General features: G+C 48.9%; 1 protein-coding gene across 1 annotated transcript in view; it reads left to right on the plus strand.

Moving 5' to 3' along the window:
• Window positions 1-555: 555 nt before the first annotated feature.
• Window positions 556-16478, plus strand: part of C1H1orf94 (chromosome 1 C1orf94 homolog) — a 36734-nt gene continuing 20811 nt past the window's right edge. The window contains exon 1 of the mRNA XM_057715826.1: window positions 556-884. Coding sequence (XP_057571809.1) covers window positions 556-884 — 329 coding nt within the window. The remainder of the gene's footprint in view (window positions 885-16478) is intronic.

Genomic DNA, 16478 nt, shown 5'->3' on the forward strand with positions numbered 1-16478 from the left:
GGGCCCGGCCGGGCGGGGGCCGTTGGCCCTCGGTGGTCGCGGGGTCCCTGGGAAGGCCCGCTGAGAGCCCGATGGCGGGCTCCTGGACCCTGGTGCCTAGCACAGCGCCAGGCCCTCACCAGGTCAACCCCCAGGCTTAGCGGGTGATGATGGGCTGAGCCCCGGCTGCCACAAGCTGTTTTCAGGGGTCTGTGGCAACGGGGGAGTGCCAGGGACTGTGGGGAGAGCCAACCCTCCCCCTCCAGCTGTTTCCAGATGTCATTCTGCTCGCCCAGGTGCCTGGTTCCTGAGCTCAGGGGGATTCCACGGTTACTAAGCTACTGGTTTTTGTTGACCTTTAAATATTTTCTTCTAAGGGAGAGGGGGAGGGGGGCAAAAGTCAGGAAAGAGCAAATAAAAACAAATCAAAATAAGTACCCCCTCCCCAGAAGAAAGCTGTCCTCCATCCACCACTCACCCACAAATCGAAGGCCTCTGAACATAGTCACCTTGCTGGACCAACAGCCAGACAGAACTGACCTGCTTCTGCCCCATCCTCATCTCCCTTTGTGGTGAATGAGGGGTGGTGGTGGATGGTCCCCCTGTCTTCGAGCCCTGGGTGGACAAAGGGGCTTCTGCAAAGAGAGGAAGAGGATGGCCAGTGGGAATGGGCTGGCTTTGTCCTCGGCCCTGGTGGCCAAGCGCCCCTCCGCCCTGGGCCCGTTCCCCAGGTACATCTGGATCCACCAGGACACACCCCAAGACAGCTTAGACAAGACTTGCCATGAAATCTGGAAGAGAGTTCAGGGCCTACCCGAGGCCTTGCAGCCCAGGACCTCCAAGGAGCAGCTGTCCGCCCCCATGGCTGGCACCCCAAGAGACAATGGGCTCAGCTTCCAAGAAGAGTGAGTGTCCCCTTACGTGACCCAAGGGAGGAGGAAGATGAGGTCGGACCCTCTGGGGGAGTGTTTTGACCTGTTGCTCAGTCTGGCTAATCCCTAAAGTCTGTGTACTTCTCCTCCACCCACCATGGTCCTTTGTCCGATCTTTATAGGAATGTTGATTGGGGTCTTGAAGTTATCTGGGTGAAGGGCCAGACCAGGGCTGTATTTCTGCTGCCTCTGTACCAGCCCACTTAGGGGACATTTCTCGTCCAAAGGCATAAGCAACTCCGATGTAGATCTGAGGACCTTGAAAAACCACCCTAGTCGGGGCTGAAGGTTAGGTGTCCATGGCTTTCCCCAGAGGCAGCAAGAAGATCCTTCTCCCTGCCTGCCCCCAAAGGCTAGGCATTGGCACAGATGAATCTAGTGGTTTTAAACCACATCTGGAATTCCCTAATACAGGGAACAGCTGTCCCATTCAGCCTCCACAGAAGATGCTGTGAGAGCACACATCAAAATATTTACTGGGAAGGCATTGACATATTCAGAGGACATAATAGAAAATTAAAGTGCGGGGAGATGGCTGTAAATAGGCCGTTTCCAGGATGGGAAATCCTGTGTCTGGGAAACACAGAGCTAAATGTTTCTCTACCAGGGCAAAGCTGGGCAGATCTTGTCGGGGATGGATATTAGAAAGGAGAGGGAGGAACCGAGAGGAAGAAAAGCTGTTGTTAGGAACAGCGAGTGAATCCGTCGCCTTATCCGTGCCACCGCTGAGCGCTTGCTCACTGCTTTGCGTCTTCAAAGTGGGCTGCAAACATTAATTAATCCTCTCAGAGTCCCTATGAGGCAGGTATTTGTGTCCCCATTTTACAGATGGATTAAGTGTTAATAATTAAGTGCTAATTAAAGACTAAGTGATAATTGTGTTGCCTCTTCCAACACATGCACCAGCTCAGCTCAGAGATGCTCTGGAGTAGGGGAACCCTTCAGGCAATTATCAGCTGTGTCTGGTTTCAGGGTTTTCTATGCAAGAGCTAAGAAAAGCAAAGTGTAACTACTCCCCAGTTCTTCACTCCCTGCTGTCCCTTTTTGGGCTTATTTACTTTCTACACATGAAAGTGAAAGGCACTTTGGCTGTTATGCCTCCTCTGCCCCCTGCTCAGCAGGACATGGCTGGGATAGGAATGGCCTGTCTACAGCCCAGATCCTGCTGTCTGGCCCTCCAGTGGCACTGAGGCCCTCTCCCCTGCCCACTGCCAACTGCTCTGGGACAAGGCCTTGGCACGGGGCCCGTGGGGTTGTGCTTGACTCTCAAAGGCCAAGGAGCTGATTTTCCACTTTGTGGACCAAGGGTCAGTGGCAATTTCCAGTAGATGGTACCCTCTCTGCCAGGTCACACGGAGTTAATGGAGACAGACTCTACTTCCAGTCTGCACTTGGCCTAAAAGTGAACTGGCACACCTTTGGCCAGTCGCTTAACTCCATTTGGCCTTGATTTTTCTCATCTGCAAATGGAGGATGATATGCCCTGCCTTGTCCACCTCAGAGTTGATAATGAGAATCAAATGTGATGGGGACAGGAAACCAAAAGCTGCATTATTCCAGTGAGGCTGTCCCTAAATGCAATTCTCAGGGGCTTTAGGGTTGTTGTTTTTGTTACCTTCAGTCTAGGGTTTTCACATGATGCTCTTAGACCTTAGGGTGCTTTAGGGGCCACCTTGGAGTCAAGCAACCTGGTTACTGGGTCCCAATCCTCACCTCAGCCAGAGCTGTTAGGTTTTTATGGGTTTTACTTACTGAGGTTCTGAGTAAAGGCTGCATTTGAAAAAAGGGTTCTGCTATGGGAAAAGAGCTAGGAAACCATTGCCTTAGATGTATAAACAATACCATAATCGTGCAGATATCAACCAAGTAGAACACAATGAGCTATTCTTGATATAAAGGCAGCTGCAATGGTGAAGTCAGATAACTCTAGTTTCAGATTGCGTTTCAGCCCTGTGCCAGCTGTGGGATTTGTTTAATTTATGTGAGCTTCAGTTTCCTCATCTGCCAAATGGAGATGATTACTGTGCATTTCGTTGGGTTGTTGGGATAATTAAATGGGATATTTAAACATTCCCAGTAATAACTAGGATTTGTAAAAATTTCTTATAATAATGATGATGATGATTTCCTTGAGCCCTACAATTATTACATGAAGTGGGTACTATTTTAAACTCCCCCTCTTTTTATTTTTTGTCATGCAAATGTTCAAGCGCATAAAATAGAATAGTATAGTGAATGTCTGTCAATCAGCTTCATTAATTATTAACGTTGGGCCATTCTTGTTTCGATTCCTCCCTCCCCTATTTTTCAATCAAATCCTTTTTATAGATGAGGTAGCAGGTTTGGAGGGGTTCATTTCTTTGTCTGACGTCCTGCAGTTAGGAAGTGGTGGAGTTTCAGAAAACAAACCCAAGACCATCTTAGGAGCTATGTGATAGTGTTGGCTACCTTCCCCTAGAAATTAAGGCATCTTTTTGGAGAGTCAAAATATTTGGTAGTCCCATGTTCTGAGTGATCACACATAGATAACAGATTTCAAGTCCAGGAAGCTGTCCAGCATATTTGTGGGATGGCTTCAGGCCCTCAAGATAACCTCTCAGCTAATCTATCTACTGTTTAATTTGTAAACTCACTTTGGGTTTTGGAGATGTTAACTGCTATCAGGGCAGCTAAATAAGTAACTTCTAGAACTCTTTTTAGCCAGAATTTTTTTTTTTTTTTATTTTGTGCCCATCTGTCATAGAAACCCAGACATCTCAGTTTGAAAAGGATCTTGGAGGCTACCTTCTGCTGCTTGAATCCCTTCCTCTACATCCTAGCCAAGTGGTTATCCACCTGTACACTTTCTTAGAGGCGGAGCTCACCGCTTCCTAAGGTAGCTCCTTCCTTTGCTATGAATACTGACTGTCAAAAAACCATTTTCTTCCCGGTCTGAAATCTGCCTCTATCAAACTAATACCCATTGATCTGGATTCTGCCCTTAGGGCTCCAAACCAAATCTATCCCCCTCCCCCTACTTCCTCTCAATAACCCTTTAGATATTAAACGATGGCAACAACCCTCCTCCTAGGATTTCTTGTTTTTGCAAGCTGAGTATCTTTGTTTTTCTAAGTTTTCCTTCATGTGCCAACTTGGTCAGTTTCCTGCCCACACTGCTGGTCCCTGGGGCAGTGCAGCAACCAGCACCAAGTACAGTGATCCAGGCATGACCCCTTCCGAGCAGACTGCGTTTTCTCCATCTGTATTCTGTATTCCTGCTCATGGCAATTAATACCACATTCGCTTTTTCCCACAAGCCGACGTCAGCCTATGGACACATTTTGAGTCTGTTCATTCATTCATTCAATTCTTCATTCCACAAGTATTTATGTAGCATCTACTACGTGCCTGGACCTGTGCTGAGAGCTGGTGGAATAGAGCTATAAACCAGATAAGGTCCTGCCTTCCTAGAGCTTGCATCCAAGTAGGGGAGAGAAACAGAAAATGAGTAAATAAAAGACTAGGATAACTTTACAATGGGAAACAAACTGGTATTCTAGTTGGAAGCAACCAATACTAAACACATAAAATAAACCAAATAATCTCAGCTAGCAGGGAGTGCTCTGATGGAAATAAAACTGTCTAAAGTACTAGGGGGACCTCCTGTAGATGGCGTGGTCAGGGAAGGACTCTGAGAACAGGTGGTCATTTGAGCCAAGACCTGTGTGCTGGGAAGGAGCCAACCAGGTGAAGATCTAACAAAGGATGTCCAGGCAGAAAGGAGAGAGACCACAGAGACTCTGAGGTGTGACTGGGCTTGGAAAGGAACAATGCAGCTGGGCTGTGCTGAGTGATGTGACCTTGCGTAAGGTGATAACAGAGACAGGCAGGCGAGGTCTCAGAAGGCCTGGGGGACCATGGTAGGGAGTTCAGATTTGATTCTCCATGCTACAGGGTGCCTTTGGAGGTTTTTAGGAAGGGGGTGTAACATGATTGCATTCACTAGTTTTTTTTTGTTTGTTTGTTTGTTTTTTCATCACTAGTTTTTAAAGATGCCTTCAGCTGCTATGTGGAGATGGTTTGTTAGACAGTTGAGAGAGCAAGTTGGGAGACCTCTAGGAGGATGCTGCAATAGTCCAGATGAGTAGGACGGTGATGGTGGCTGGACCAGAGTGACTGCAGTGAAAATGGGAAAAGTGGGGGATTTGGCGTGTGTTTTGAGAGGAGCCAGAAGAGCCTGCAGATGGTTTGGAGCACACAGACAGAGACATCAAAGCTGAATTGAGGTTTTTGGCTTGAACACTGGCTGGATGGTGGTGCGTTTGTTGAGGTGGGGAAGAAATGGAGAGAAATGGGCTATGGGGGAGAAATCAGTAGTTCTGTCTAGCGTCAATTAAACTCCACAATCTCGTTCAGTTATCTTTTCATTAGTCTTAAATTTGGGCTGAGAGAATTGTGGAAAGCCACTTACTGACTCATATTCTAGGATTACCTATTCATTTAATCCCCCCCTTGCTAAAACTTCACAGCCTCAGAATGGGGGTTTCAGATTTGCTGTTGATGCCGTTGCCCTGACTGTGAAATGGCATTTGTTCATTGCTTTGTTTATGGATTCATTCAACAAACACTCACAGTTGCCTTCTGGGTGCCAGGTCCTGTGCTGGGTCCCCGGGATATAGAGACAAGTAGGACAGAAGCCCACCTCTCTGAGAGCTACCAGTCTAGTGGGTGGGATGGGCACAGATCCACGCGACAGCAACGAAGTTCAACAAGTATTTGTTGTGCATCTACTGCATGCCTGACAAAGTGTGTTTTGCAATACAGTGCAATACAATTTAATGCAATACAGTGGTGAAAAAGATGGGTACAACCTCTGAACTCCTACCTGGACCTTCAGTGTCTTGAAAAATGCAGATCACAACATATTAGGATAAATGTCCTGATGAAGTGCCGATGCCGTGGGAGCACACGGAGGGGATACATGACCTGGGCTTGGAGCTCAGGGAAGGCTTCCTGGAGGAGGCTGGGGGAGGTGAGCTGGAAGGTCATCCTGAGCCAGACCCAAGTAGGAGGATAAGTCTACAGAAAAAAGGGAAATCCATTTAAGCCTTTAAAAAACAGAGGTGATTTCCTGATGGCATCCTTCTGGGGTATCTGTGGCAAGAAGCAAGAAGGCTGTTTTGCACTTTGTCTGGTAAATCTTCACTGCTTGCTCCCACTGGCCAGTCCTCCAGGCGGGAGAGCCACTGGGACTTGGAACCCAAGGTGCTGCCTTCTTTGAACTGCTCTCCCAGCAAACCAGTCCTTGGTTGCTACTGTCATTTAAGCAGTAAGAGAGCCACCTTTCTGCTCTCATCCACCCCCACAAAATTTCCCATCATCCCCAGGGAACTTCCTGTCATTCCCTGTGCTTACAGGGCTCTTTCTGGAGGCCTTCTTCTCAAGACTCAGCTCAGGAAAAATGGGATGAATCCTCCTTTTCTGGGAAAGTTGCTTGGACCCTATCCCCACTTTTATTTATTAATTTTCTTAAAAAATCTTAAAATCTAGTGGTGGGAGTAATGAGGACAAGACTCACAGGGGGAAACTCAGACTGATGCCCTAGAGCAGAAGCCAGTTCTGGAGACCTTTGGAGTCTAATGCTCGCTTCAGGCTAGCATTTTCTCCCCCTGGGGGAGTCGAACTCCTCTTTGAGAATCCAAGGGAAGCTGCCACATACCCTTCTGCCTGAAACACGTCCTCACATCCCTTGACATTTTGGAATGTCAGAGACCCCCTGGGTCCTAAATTGGAATCCTTTTCTCACAGACACTTAGGTGTCCCCTTCCTTTAAGCTTCCCACGGTTGGGTCTCAGTGCTGCTCTGATCCCAGTCACACTGACATCAATGCATGCTCCATCCTGGTTGTCAAGTGACTTAGTGCACAAATGGTGCCGCGGACAGAGGTTCAAAGCCCTGACCCTTCCCTCCTCCAGTCTTGTTACACATCTGTTGGTTTCCTTCATAATGGTTTTTGACTCCTTGCCTCCCTGCAGGTCTCTCTTCTGCCACTGTCAGATCATCTCATCTTACTGAGGCTGGGTCCTTTCCCTCTTGGATGCCCTTTGCCCTTCGCCAGCACATCTTCCTAAAGCACACCAACAGCACTGCTCAGGCCTCTTGCATGGCCTCCTCATTGTCTTCTGAACCCCCTGACCTGGTCTTGAAAAGAGTCTCTGTAGTTGGTCCTGTCTACATCTCTAAGTGCACACCCGGCTGCTCTTCTCCAAACTCTCTGTAAACTAAGATGCCCCATCATCAGGTGCACGTTCCCTTGTCTTTGCTCAAGTTATTCCACTACCAGGAATGCCTTTCCGCCTTCTCTCTGTCTATAGAAATCTTACCCATCGTTAAAGATCTGGAATTAGCCTACTGTCCTCTGAATTTTTCACTGCTCACCCTGTTTAATGTTTTTCCTTCCTCCCTCTTCCATGTTCCTCTTTTTAGTTTAAATAAACAATTACATCCCTTCTCTTTCTCGAGAGCTTGAAGGTGGCTCAGATAACAATAAAATAAGGAGACAGGTGACTTAGAATCCCAGCACACTTCCTAGTTGTCACCAAGTTGCTCAAACTTTCTGTGCCCCATTTTCCTTATCTGAAAAATGGGAAAAGTCACAGTGACCACCCTAAAGGATTATTGTGGAGGTTAATAAAAGAATGTCTGTAAAGTTCACACAGCACCTGGCAGAAGATAAGGACTCCAAGTTCATCATCACCCTATTATTGTTACTATCAGGGGTAAAATGACAGGGGTTAAGTAACCAAGAATGGTATGGGGAGAGGAGACTTATATACCAGAAAAGCTAAGCTAAGGGAAAGTACTCAGTGGAGGCCAGCACGTTGCTTTGAGACTCTTGGCAGCTGGGGCAAAAAGTGGGAATATACCAGTTGGTTTCTATAACTCACATCATCGAGTAAGAGAAAGCAGGAGAGGTCATCAGGAGAGACAAATTCTTCCTTAGCTCTGAGGACTGAATGGTAGGGGTCTTTATATGAGAGTGATTGAATGGAAGAGTCAGTTTAGAACCAGCTCTTGTGTTGACCGTTGGCCAGAGAGGAGGACAAAAAGTCCCAGTAGGGTGTGTCAGCACCGTTCTGGCATGGGGTTTCTGATGAGGTGGTCATCTGGCATGTATTGTACACTGCCGGTGGCAGCAGTCTTTCTTCCCCCACTTGACCACAGCTCCTTAAGGGCAAGGGCTGTGTCTTACTCATCACTGTCTCCCCAGTGCCCGGCCGAGTTCCTGGCACTCGGCGGCAATGCAGTGTGTATGAATGAATGAGTAAGTGAAAGATGGATGAACCATAAAAATGCCACTGCAAGGAGAGTGAGGCCCAGAGGTGGCCAGGATCCAAACCAGAGGTCACAGTCATCAGAGGAAGCGTTGAGTGACGTAGGGACAGGATAACAGGAAGCCAAGACATTACAAGGTCTTTTCCTCCTTTTCCCTTAAGCTTAAGAAGGGAACTAACATTGTCTTGAGCACCTGATATATGTCAGCCTCTGTATTTCAATTTTCTGTTTATCTCATTGTCTTAACAACTCTTCCCCATTGATGGTCAGTGTTATTCCCATTTTACAGATGAGGAAGCCGGGGCTCAGAGAAGTTAGGCAACTTGCCCAGAGTCATCCAGCTCAGAGGGGGCAGAACAGGGATAGGAGCCCAGTGAAGCTTCAAGGTTAGAGCTCTTTCCCGACACCAGGAGACTTCAGAATAGCCCTTCCATGTCTGCTTAGCACCAAGAGCCATGAGCAGTGAAGGGAAGATGAATTGTGATTAACGTCCCACGTCCCGGGTCCCCCTTTTTAATTTAATTTTATGGTTTTGGGAGCCATGTCGCAGATTGTGGGAGCCTGCAGAGATGGGCCACCAGTGGTTTGGTTTAATCCCCTTTTTAATATCTTTGTTGCAACGTTCTTTCCAATTCAGCTCCCAAGTCACATTAAAAAAATACCTCTTCCTTAGGGTAAGCCTCCTCTTATTAAACAGATTCAAATGAAAAGTTTTAAAGATAATTTGAACAATAAGAATCACTCTGTAGCTCCCAGCCGAAGCTCCTTTATTGCTGTATTTATTCCCCAGTATTTCTTGTCTCATTCCCCAGCTCACTGAATCCTTCATCCCCCACCCCTTCCAGTCGGAGGCCCAACCCCTGCCTGCATCCCTTCTTTCCCCTCCGGAGGGATGAAGGGTCAGGGAGGGGGCAGGACAGGGGGTCTCACTTCCACCTGCCAACCTGCTTTCTAAGACTGTCCCACCTGCCCTGAGGGACAGGCAGGGATGGAGTAGGGAGCTGGAGTGCCTGGAGGGAAATTCACACCTGAATGTGTCCTCAAGTGCATCATTTGTATCAAAACTGCAGGCCTGGGGGCAGAGGGTGGAGGAGGGATCCTGGCTCAGAATGCAGATGCCTGGGCCCCATTTTTGACCAACTGAACTGCCAGTTCCCCAGGAGTGCCTGGGAATCAGCATTTGAAACAAGCACCTCAGGGGACTCCTGTTCATATTCATAGGAAGTTCTCTGATACTTTGGGGGTCAAAGATGATGGAACCTCAGGCTTCAAAGGGACATCGCTTTGAGAAAGAGGTGCTCCAAAGAAAAGCGTAAAGGAAGGAGACTGACCTTTTTTTTGCACTCTAAGCAGATGCCACGGACGTTGTAAAAAACGGACTCTACTCTTGTGTGAAGGCCTTTGCTAAGAAATGAGAGGAACATCTAGTCCAGGCATGGCATTCGGGCAGCTGAGGGATTTCCCAGTGTTGCCTCCCTTAACCCCGGCGGTGTCAGCATCCCCACAGTGGTGCAGACGACCGAGGTTTCAGCCACTTCCAGGCTTACCTCCCCCAGCCAGCCGGGCCCTGGGCTGTGAAGGGTCAGCCCGCAGGCCTCTCCGTCGGAGCCGCTAACATTTGCATAGTGCCCGTTACAGTTTACCGAGCGCTTTCACATTCATCATCTCACTTAATCCTCACGCAGCCTGGAGAGTGGAGGAGGGGCAGGGCAGGAGGCAGAATTTTCTGAAGGCCTGCTGCCCACCCCACCCCCATCAGAGACATGCCAGCAGATGGAGCTCAATGGGTTTCCAGGTACCTTTGGGACGCAGGTGCACAGGCCCTGGGATGGCAACTGAATGTGCAGCTCCTCTCAACTGCCCCCTTCACCCCCAAACTGCAGAAAGTCAGCCCAGGCCCCTCAGGTTGCGAGAGAGGGAAATCCACCCTCCTTCCCCCTTCCTTGTTTCCTGCTGGGTTCCTACAAAGCTGTGGAGGTGGTGTGTGCGTGTGTGCACGGTTCTGAGGTGTGTGTGCATGGCTGTGGTGTGTCTGCGTGTGTGTGTGTATGTCTGTGGTATGTGTGTGTATGCACGGTTGTAGCATGTGTGTGTGCATGGCTGTGGTGTGTGCACGGGCATGTGTGTGTGCGTGTATACTTGGCTGTGCTTCTGTGTGTATACATATGGGTTAGTGTAGATGTGGGCAAGGCTGTGGTACGTGTGTGCGCGGGGGTGCGTGTGCGCGGGGGTGCGTGTGCACGTACGTGACTGCTGTGTGCTCCCATAGGTTGGTGTGTATGTGCGTGCATGGTGTGGTGTGTGTTTGGGGAGGGGGACCCAGGGCAGTTCAGTGAATCCTAGATCTGGAGGAAAGATGAAGACGCGAGGTAGCTTTGACAGAGGTGGCTGTGTCCCTTCCCTCCACATTGGGCAGGGACCACCCTGGGTGCTGTGACATAGGCTCCAGGGGAATTGGCCATAGGTCCCTGTTTCCCATGCGGACAGGAAGGCCTGGAAATGTCCACCAGCCTTGGTCAAGTGAGGATGGGAGCCAACGGGGGGATGGTTCCCTTAGCTTCTTCGTTTAAAAACGGATGATTGTCTCTCTCTGCGTCCGTTAGCTTTTTTTTTAAGATGTATTTTATTATTTACTTATTTATTTATTTATTTATTTATTTATTTAATTTTTGGCTGCATTGGGTTGTCATTGCTACACATGGGCTTTCTCTAGTTGTGGCGAGCAGGGGCCACTCTTCATTGCAGTGCGCGGGTTTCTCATTGCGGTGGTTTCTCTCGTGGTAGAGCACCGGCTTTAGGGCTTCAGTAGTTGTGGCTTGCAGGCTCTAGAGTGCAGGCTTAGTAGTTGTGGCTCAAGGGCTTAGTTGCTCAGCAACATGTGGGATCTTCCCGGCCCAGGGGTTGAACCCGTGTCCCCTGCATTGGCACGGGGATTCTTAGCCACTACGCTACCCGGGAAGCCCCTCTGTTAGATTTTGATAAACAAACATCCCTCAGCATCCACAGGGGATTGGTTCCAAAACACCCATGGATACCGAAATCTGAGGATGCTCAAGTCCCTCTTATAAAATGGCATAGTATTTGCATATAACCTACACACATCCTCCCATATACTTTAAATCATCTCCTGATTACTTATAATGCCTAGTAATGTAAATGCTATGTAAATAGTTGTAAAATACAATGTAAATATGTTATGTAAGTAGTTGCCAGGGTGCAGCAAATTCAAGTTTTGCTTTTTGGAACTTTCTGGAATTTTTTTCAAATATTTTCCATCCACAGTTGTCGAACCTATGACTATGAAGGGCTGACAGTGTAACAAACCACCTCAAAGTTTACTGGCTCAAAACCACAACTTCCTACTTACCTCCCATTTCTGTATTTGAGCAATCTGAGCTGGGTTCTGCCAGGTGGTTCTTCTGGGGGGCGGCTGGGCTGGGTCTGGTGGGATGGGCTCATGCCCACGTCTGTAGCGTCTGTAGTCATCCAGGTCTGGCTAGTCGGCTGAGGACCTTGGGGTTTTCCTCTGCGGGATGTGTTATTCTCCAGCAGGGTCTCCTGGGCTCATTCATGTAGAGGTTGCTGAGTCCTAAGAGAGAAGAGGTTAAGCCCTAATGCCCAAGCACTTTCCAGATCTCTGCTTTGTTAGTGAACCGAGATGGGCAGGAACTACCACAGGGTCAGAACTGTAATCATGCTTCACCCCACCCCACTGGGGCTGTTGTGGGCATTAAAACGAGAGTCTTCCATGGAACGTGCTTAGCGCAGTGCCTGGCTGGTTAGTCCATTCTCCATAAATGCTCATCTTTTTGATTTCGTAAACTAGAGCCTGAGGCTCAGACATATTAGACAGCTTGCTGGAGAGCTGGCTTCCATTAAGCAGTGGGAATTTGAATCCAGTTTCTGCCTCCTTCCAAGCACTGAGTTCTTAGCCACCCTGCTCTGCTGCTCCACCCACGCAGGCACGTGGAGAAGTCCATCCCATCGCAGCCACGAGGTCAGTCTCTGGGTGGAGCCGGAGTCCTTCCCTTGCTTCGAACTTCAATCAGCCATGTTGCCTGGGCACCGGGCCTGGGTACCATGTTTGTCGTTGATCTGAAATGCCATAGCGGGAAGAAAATATTTGTTTTGGTGTCCTCTTCCAGCACTAACAATTTCCTGCTTGCATTTTTCCGTTGTTTGGCTCAGATAAATAGCAGTTTTCATCTTTGCTCTGTGTTATCATGTACACAGAACTGCTGTCAGGGAGCTAACAGCATGCTTGCTTAGTCATTATTCTGCGAAGGGGTGCCAGCCAGTCAATAGCCTTTATTTTTATATGACTCTGTACACTGCAAATGCAGAAATGATGCGCAGTGCCCATGTACAGAGTCACCATCAGACACCTATCATTTCTGGATGTGGGTAAAGCAGAGGTAGTGGCAGCCGCTGGAGCCCAGCACCAATTCTGCCTAGCATCCTTTGTCAGCGCCTGGGAGCTGGGTTAACTGCCCTGAATGATTCACTGTGATAGAGTCTGTGGCAGATTTTATGCTTTTTACCAACTCAAAGGAGAAAGCAAATAGCACGGGAGAGGCGCCAGCATCCGCAAAACTTCTTAAGAAGAGAGGAGAAAAGATAGATACCAGGAAATGCGGGCAGGCAGGCTTGATGTGGAGCCCAGCAAAGTTGTGGGGGGGAGGAAAAAATCTTTCTGTGAGCCCCAAGGTGGTTGCTAAGAGTTGGGCAGGGTCTGTGTGGGGTCTGCCATGGACTGCCTTACAGGGGTTAGGAGTTCTTAGGACCGGGCCAAGCAGGCTGGTCAGTGTCATCCAGTCAGCTCACAGGGGTGCCAGGTCCAAGGTGGGACATAAGATGGAAGGCCAGAAAATAGAGTCAAAACCAGGCAGGTTGCAACCAGGAAAAGAGGTTGGGTGGTCTTTGGCAACATAGCTCTTGATTTCAAGAGTTCCAAGAAATGGACAAGCGTGAAGACAAGTTCATTCATTTATTCAGCAAATACTTACTGAGCTGGAGGTATGTGCCCAGCACTGCTCAAGGTCCTGAGGCCTCCGTGAACAAGATACAATCTCTGCCCTCAGGGAGGATGTGTTGTTATAGGCAGTAAAGACATAAAAAATACTATATGATGGTGATAAATACTAGGAAGAAACTCAACAGATTGAAGGAACAGTGAGTGCCTAGTAAGAGTCAGTCAAGAGATGATCTAGCATCCACAGGAGGTGCAAAGGCCCTGGGGTTGGAATGAACTTGACATGCCGAGGAATATTTATCAGACCAGAGTGGCTGGGAGAAGAGGAATCAAAGCAGGAGGGGACAGTAACGGGGCCATTTTGTGGGGCGCCCTGGGGGGTCAGAAAGGAGTTTGGATTTTTATTCTATGTGTAGTGAGAATCCACATAAGGGTTTAAGTGGGGGAATGGTTTGATCTAAGTTCTGAGGATGTCTTAGCTCTGCAGGCATGTAGTTTTCTAGAACAAAAAAGAGCAAACAAATCTTGTTTTCTTGGGAGTGGAGAGGGCAGATAGGGGAGACCCTTGCTCAGAGACTTGTAATTGTGTGCTGAATCTTGATTGCAGTGAGGTATTTGATAAAGGCTGTCTTGGAGAAGTGGAGATGGGATGATAGTGACTGGATTGATTTATTTCCCCAAAGGGTTGATCCAGGATTACTGTCAGACTGGGGGGAGGGTTTCCAGCAGTGTCCCTAAGGCTCAGCCCTGGACTCTCTCCCCTTCAACATTTCTATCCATAAATTGGTGGGGGACCCAGAAGACGTGCTCATCAGACATGTGGCTGACACAGAGCTGTCAGGGACAGCTAATGCCATGGATGACAGGCTCAGGATTCACCGTGATGATCCTCCACAAGCTGGAGGGATGGGATGAGCCCAGCAATATCCCTGATTGCATTCAGATCAGGGAACAAAGTCCAGCCACAGAGCAGGGAGACCTCGCTGGAAAACTATCCCTGGAAAGGAAGCTGGGGCGGGGTGGGAGGAGGTCAGAAAGTCAGCCGGATCCGGCAGCATCCCCATACCAGCCTCTTCACTTTCTCAGCGACAAGGTCCTTAGCCTCCATCAGGCTTACTTTTCCCATCTGTGAAGTGAGAATGATACTGTCTATTGCTCAGGGACAAGGAGAGGATTAAATGCAAGCATATATGTGGATGCCTGGCTTCCACTCTGGCCATAGTGGATTCATGGCAGATGTAAAGGAAATAGGAGTGTGTAGAGGCTGTCTCAGGGAGGGCCGGGTGCTCTGAGCCAGCCTTTCGTGGGCAGACGGGGGACCCACAGCCAGGGTGGGCCCCTCTGTTCTTGCCATTGCCTTGTTCCTTCTGGGAATGCCAGCTTCCTAAGAGGCCCATTGAGCCCTGTGATGTGTCCAGGGGAGAATGACCAGGAATATGAGCAGGGGATAGCACTCAGCTCCGCCAACCTGGTTCCCTGGTGGGGGAGGGATAGGAGTAGCCTCTCAAGTGCTGAGAAGGGGCCACCTGTGGGGTGGCTTTCGGTACAGGGTCCTTGGGCCCTGTGGTTCTTTTAAAAGCTGCTTTGACTTCTCCTTGGAGCTGATACTTTAAAGGATTCAGTGGTGAGATTTTTATGTGTACGTCTATTATAGAATATTTTTATTTTAGAAAAAAAAATGAGAAACCAAACACAGACAAAAATAGAATAAACAGTGTGTGATGAACCCATGTCCCCCTCACCCAGCCTTAGCCATAATCAACATAGGGCCGATCTTGTTTTATCTATCCTGCTAGATTAAGATGAAAGCCAATACCAGATGTCATGTTATGTGTAAATACTTTAGGATGTATCTCTAAGAGATAAGGACCCTTTTGTTGTTGTGTAAATGTAACCGTAATACCATTATCCCAATTTTTTAAAATTAACATAATTGGGGAATTCCCTGGCAGTCCAGTGGTTACGACTCTGAGCTTTCACTGCCAAGGGCCCGGGTTCAATCTCTGGTTCGGAAACTAAGATCCCACAAGCCGTGTGACACAGGCAAAAAAAAAAAATTTAACATAATTCTGGTAAGTCTTTCTAATTCAGAAGATCTGTTGGTACATATCTTGCTCTGCAAGTTTCGGGGGCGTGGAGGAGAGACAAAAACTGGTCCTTCAAGTGTCTGGTTTCTGTGACTTGAGACTCCCCTGTTCCCTTTGAGGGCGATGGTGAAGAGGAAGACAGGGGATCGATAACTTGGGGCCACAGATAGGCAGCCTCCTTATTCCGAGTGTTCCCAGGGACACAGCAGGAGAGGGGGGCCAGTTTATAGACCGAGACTAGAGTGGGAAGGAGGAAAGGATGGGAATGGGAGAGAGGGCAGGGAAGAGAGAGAGAACAGTCTGGATGGCCTTGCCTTGTACACAGCTTTGTTGGCCTCTGGGAGCTTCCAGGGCCAGCCCACTCCCACCACCACTCACAGCCACTGCGTGCCCCAGGCTTTCTGGGTGCATGTCTGTGCTGAGCTTGCAAGGGGGTTACTGCACCAAGTTCTCATCCCACCATGGGGCTGGGCACTTGTAGTGTCATACCCATGTCACAGGTGTCATAACCTCACCACAGGGGAGTCCCCAAGTTTCCGGGATCTGACGTGAAACACACAAGGGTGCCAGATTCCGACCTTGGTGTGTTTGGCTGGAGCCTACTTTTCCTGGCACCACTCCCAGCCTCCAGGCCTGGGGAGGCTGCATGTGGGGCTGGCGCACAGGAGGCACTGGCTGCCTCCATTGTTAGAGTAATGACAAGCCCTTCCCTGTGCTTCCCAAGTGCCCTGGCTACCCATCACCTTTTCCAGGACCCCTTGGGCCTCATTAGGACCCAGCAACTAAGGGGTTAATGCCTGGCATAGCAGCCTGTGCCCATTCTGACTTGTTGTCAGATGCGGAGACTGTCCCCTGGTTCTACGTGTGGTGACTGAGTCATTTTATGCCTGTACTGCGCACGTGTGTGTGTGTGTGTGTGTGTGTGTGTGTCCATGTGCATGTGCTTGTACACAGAGCATTACCAGGAAGGCACATCCCTGCTGGGCACATTCCCTAGTCATTATTTTTGGGGGTCACCCCACCCACAGAATGGGTTGTCAGAGCAGGAATGTGCACCGGGCCTCCCCCAAGCTCCACTCATGGGGCACTTTAATTTTCCCCTCTGCCTCTTTTTCACCATTTTCATCACCTTCTACCAGAGGTAGAGCATTGAGCAGTTTCCAGAATGCTCTGTGTAGGCCACCTCATCCACCC

Source organism: Hippopotamus amphibius, chromosome 1, assembly GCF_030028045.1.
Source record: "Hippopotamus amphibius kiboko isolate mHipAmp2 chromosome 1, mHipAmp2.hap2, whole genome shotgun sequence".
In the NCBI taxonomy this organism is placed as follows: Eukaryota; Metazoa; Chordata; class Mammalia; order Artiodactyla; family Hippopotamidae; genus Hippopotamus; species Hippopotamus amphibius.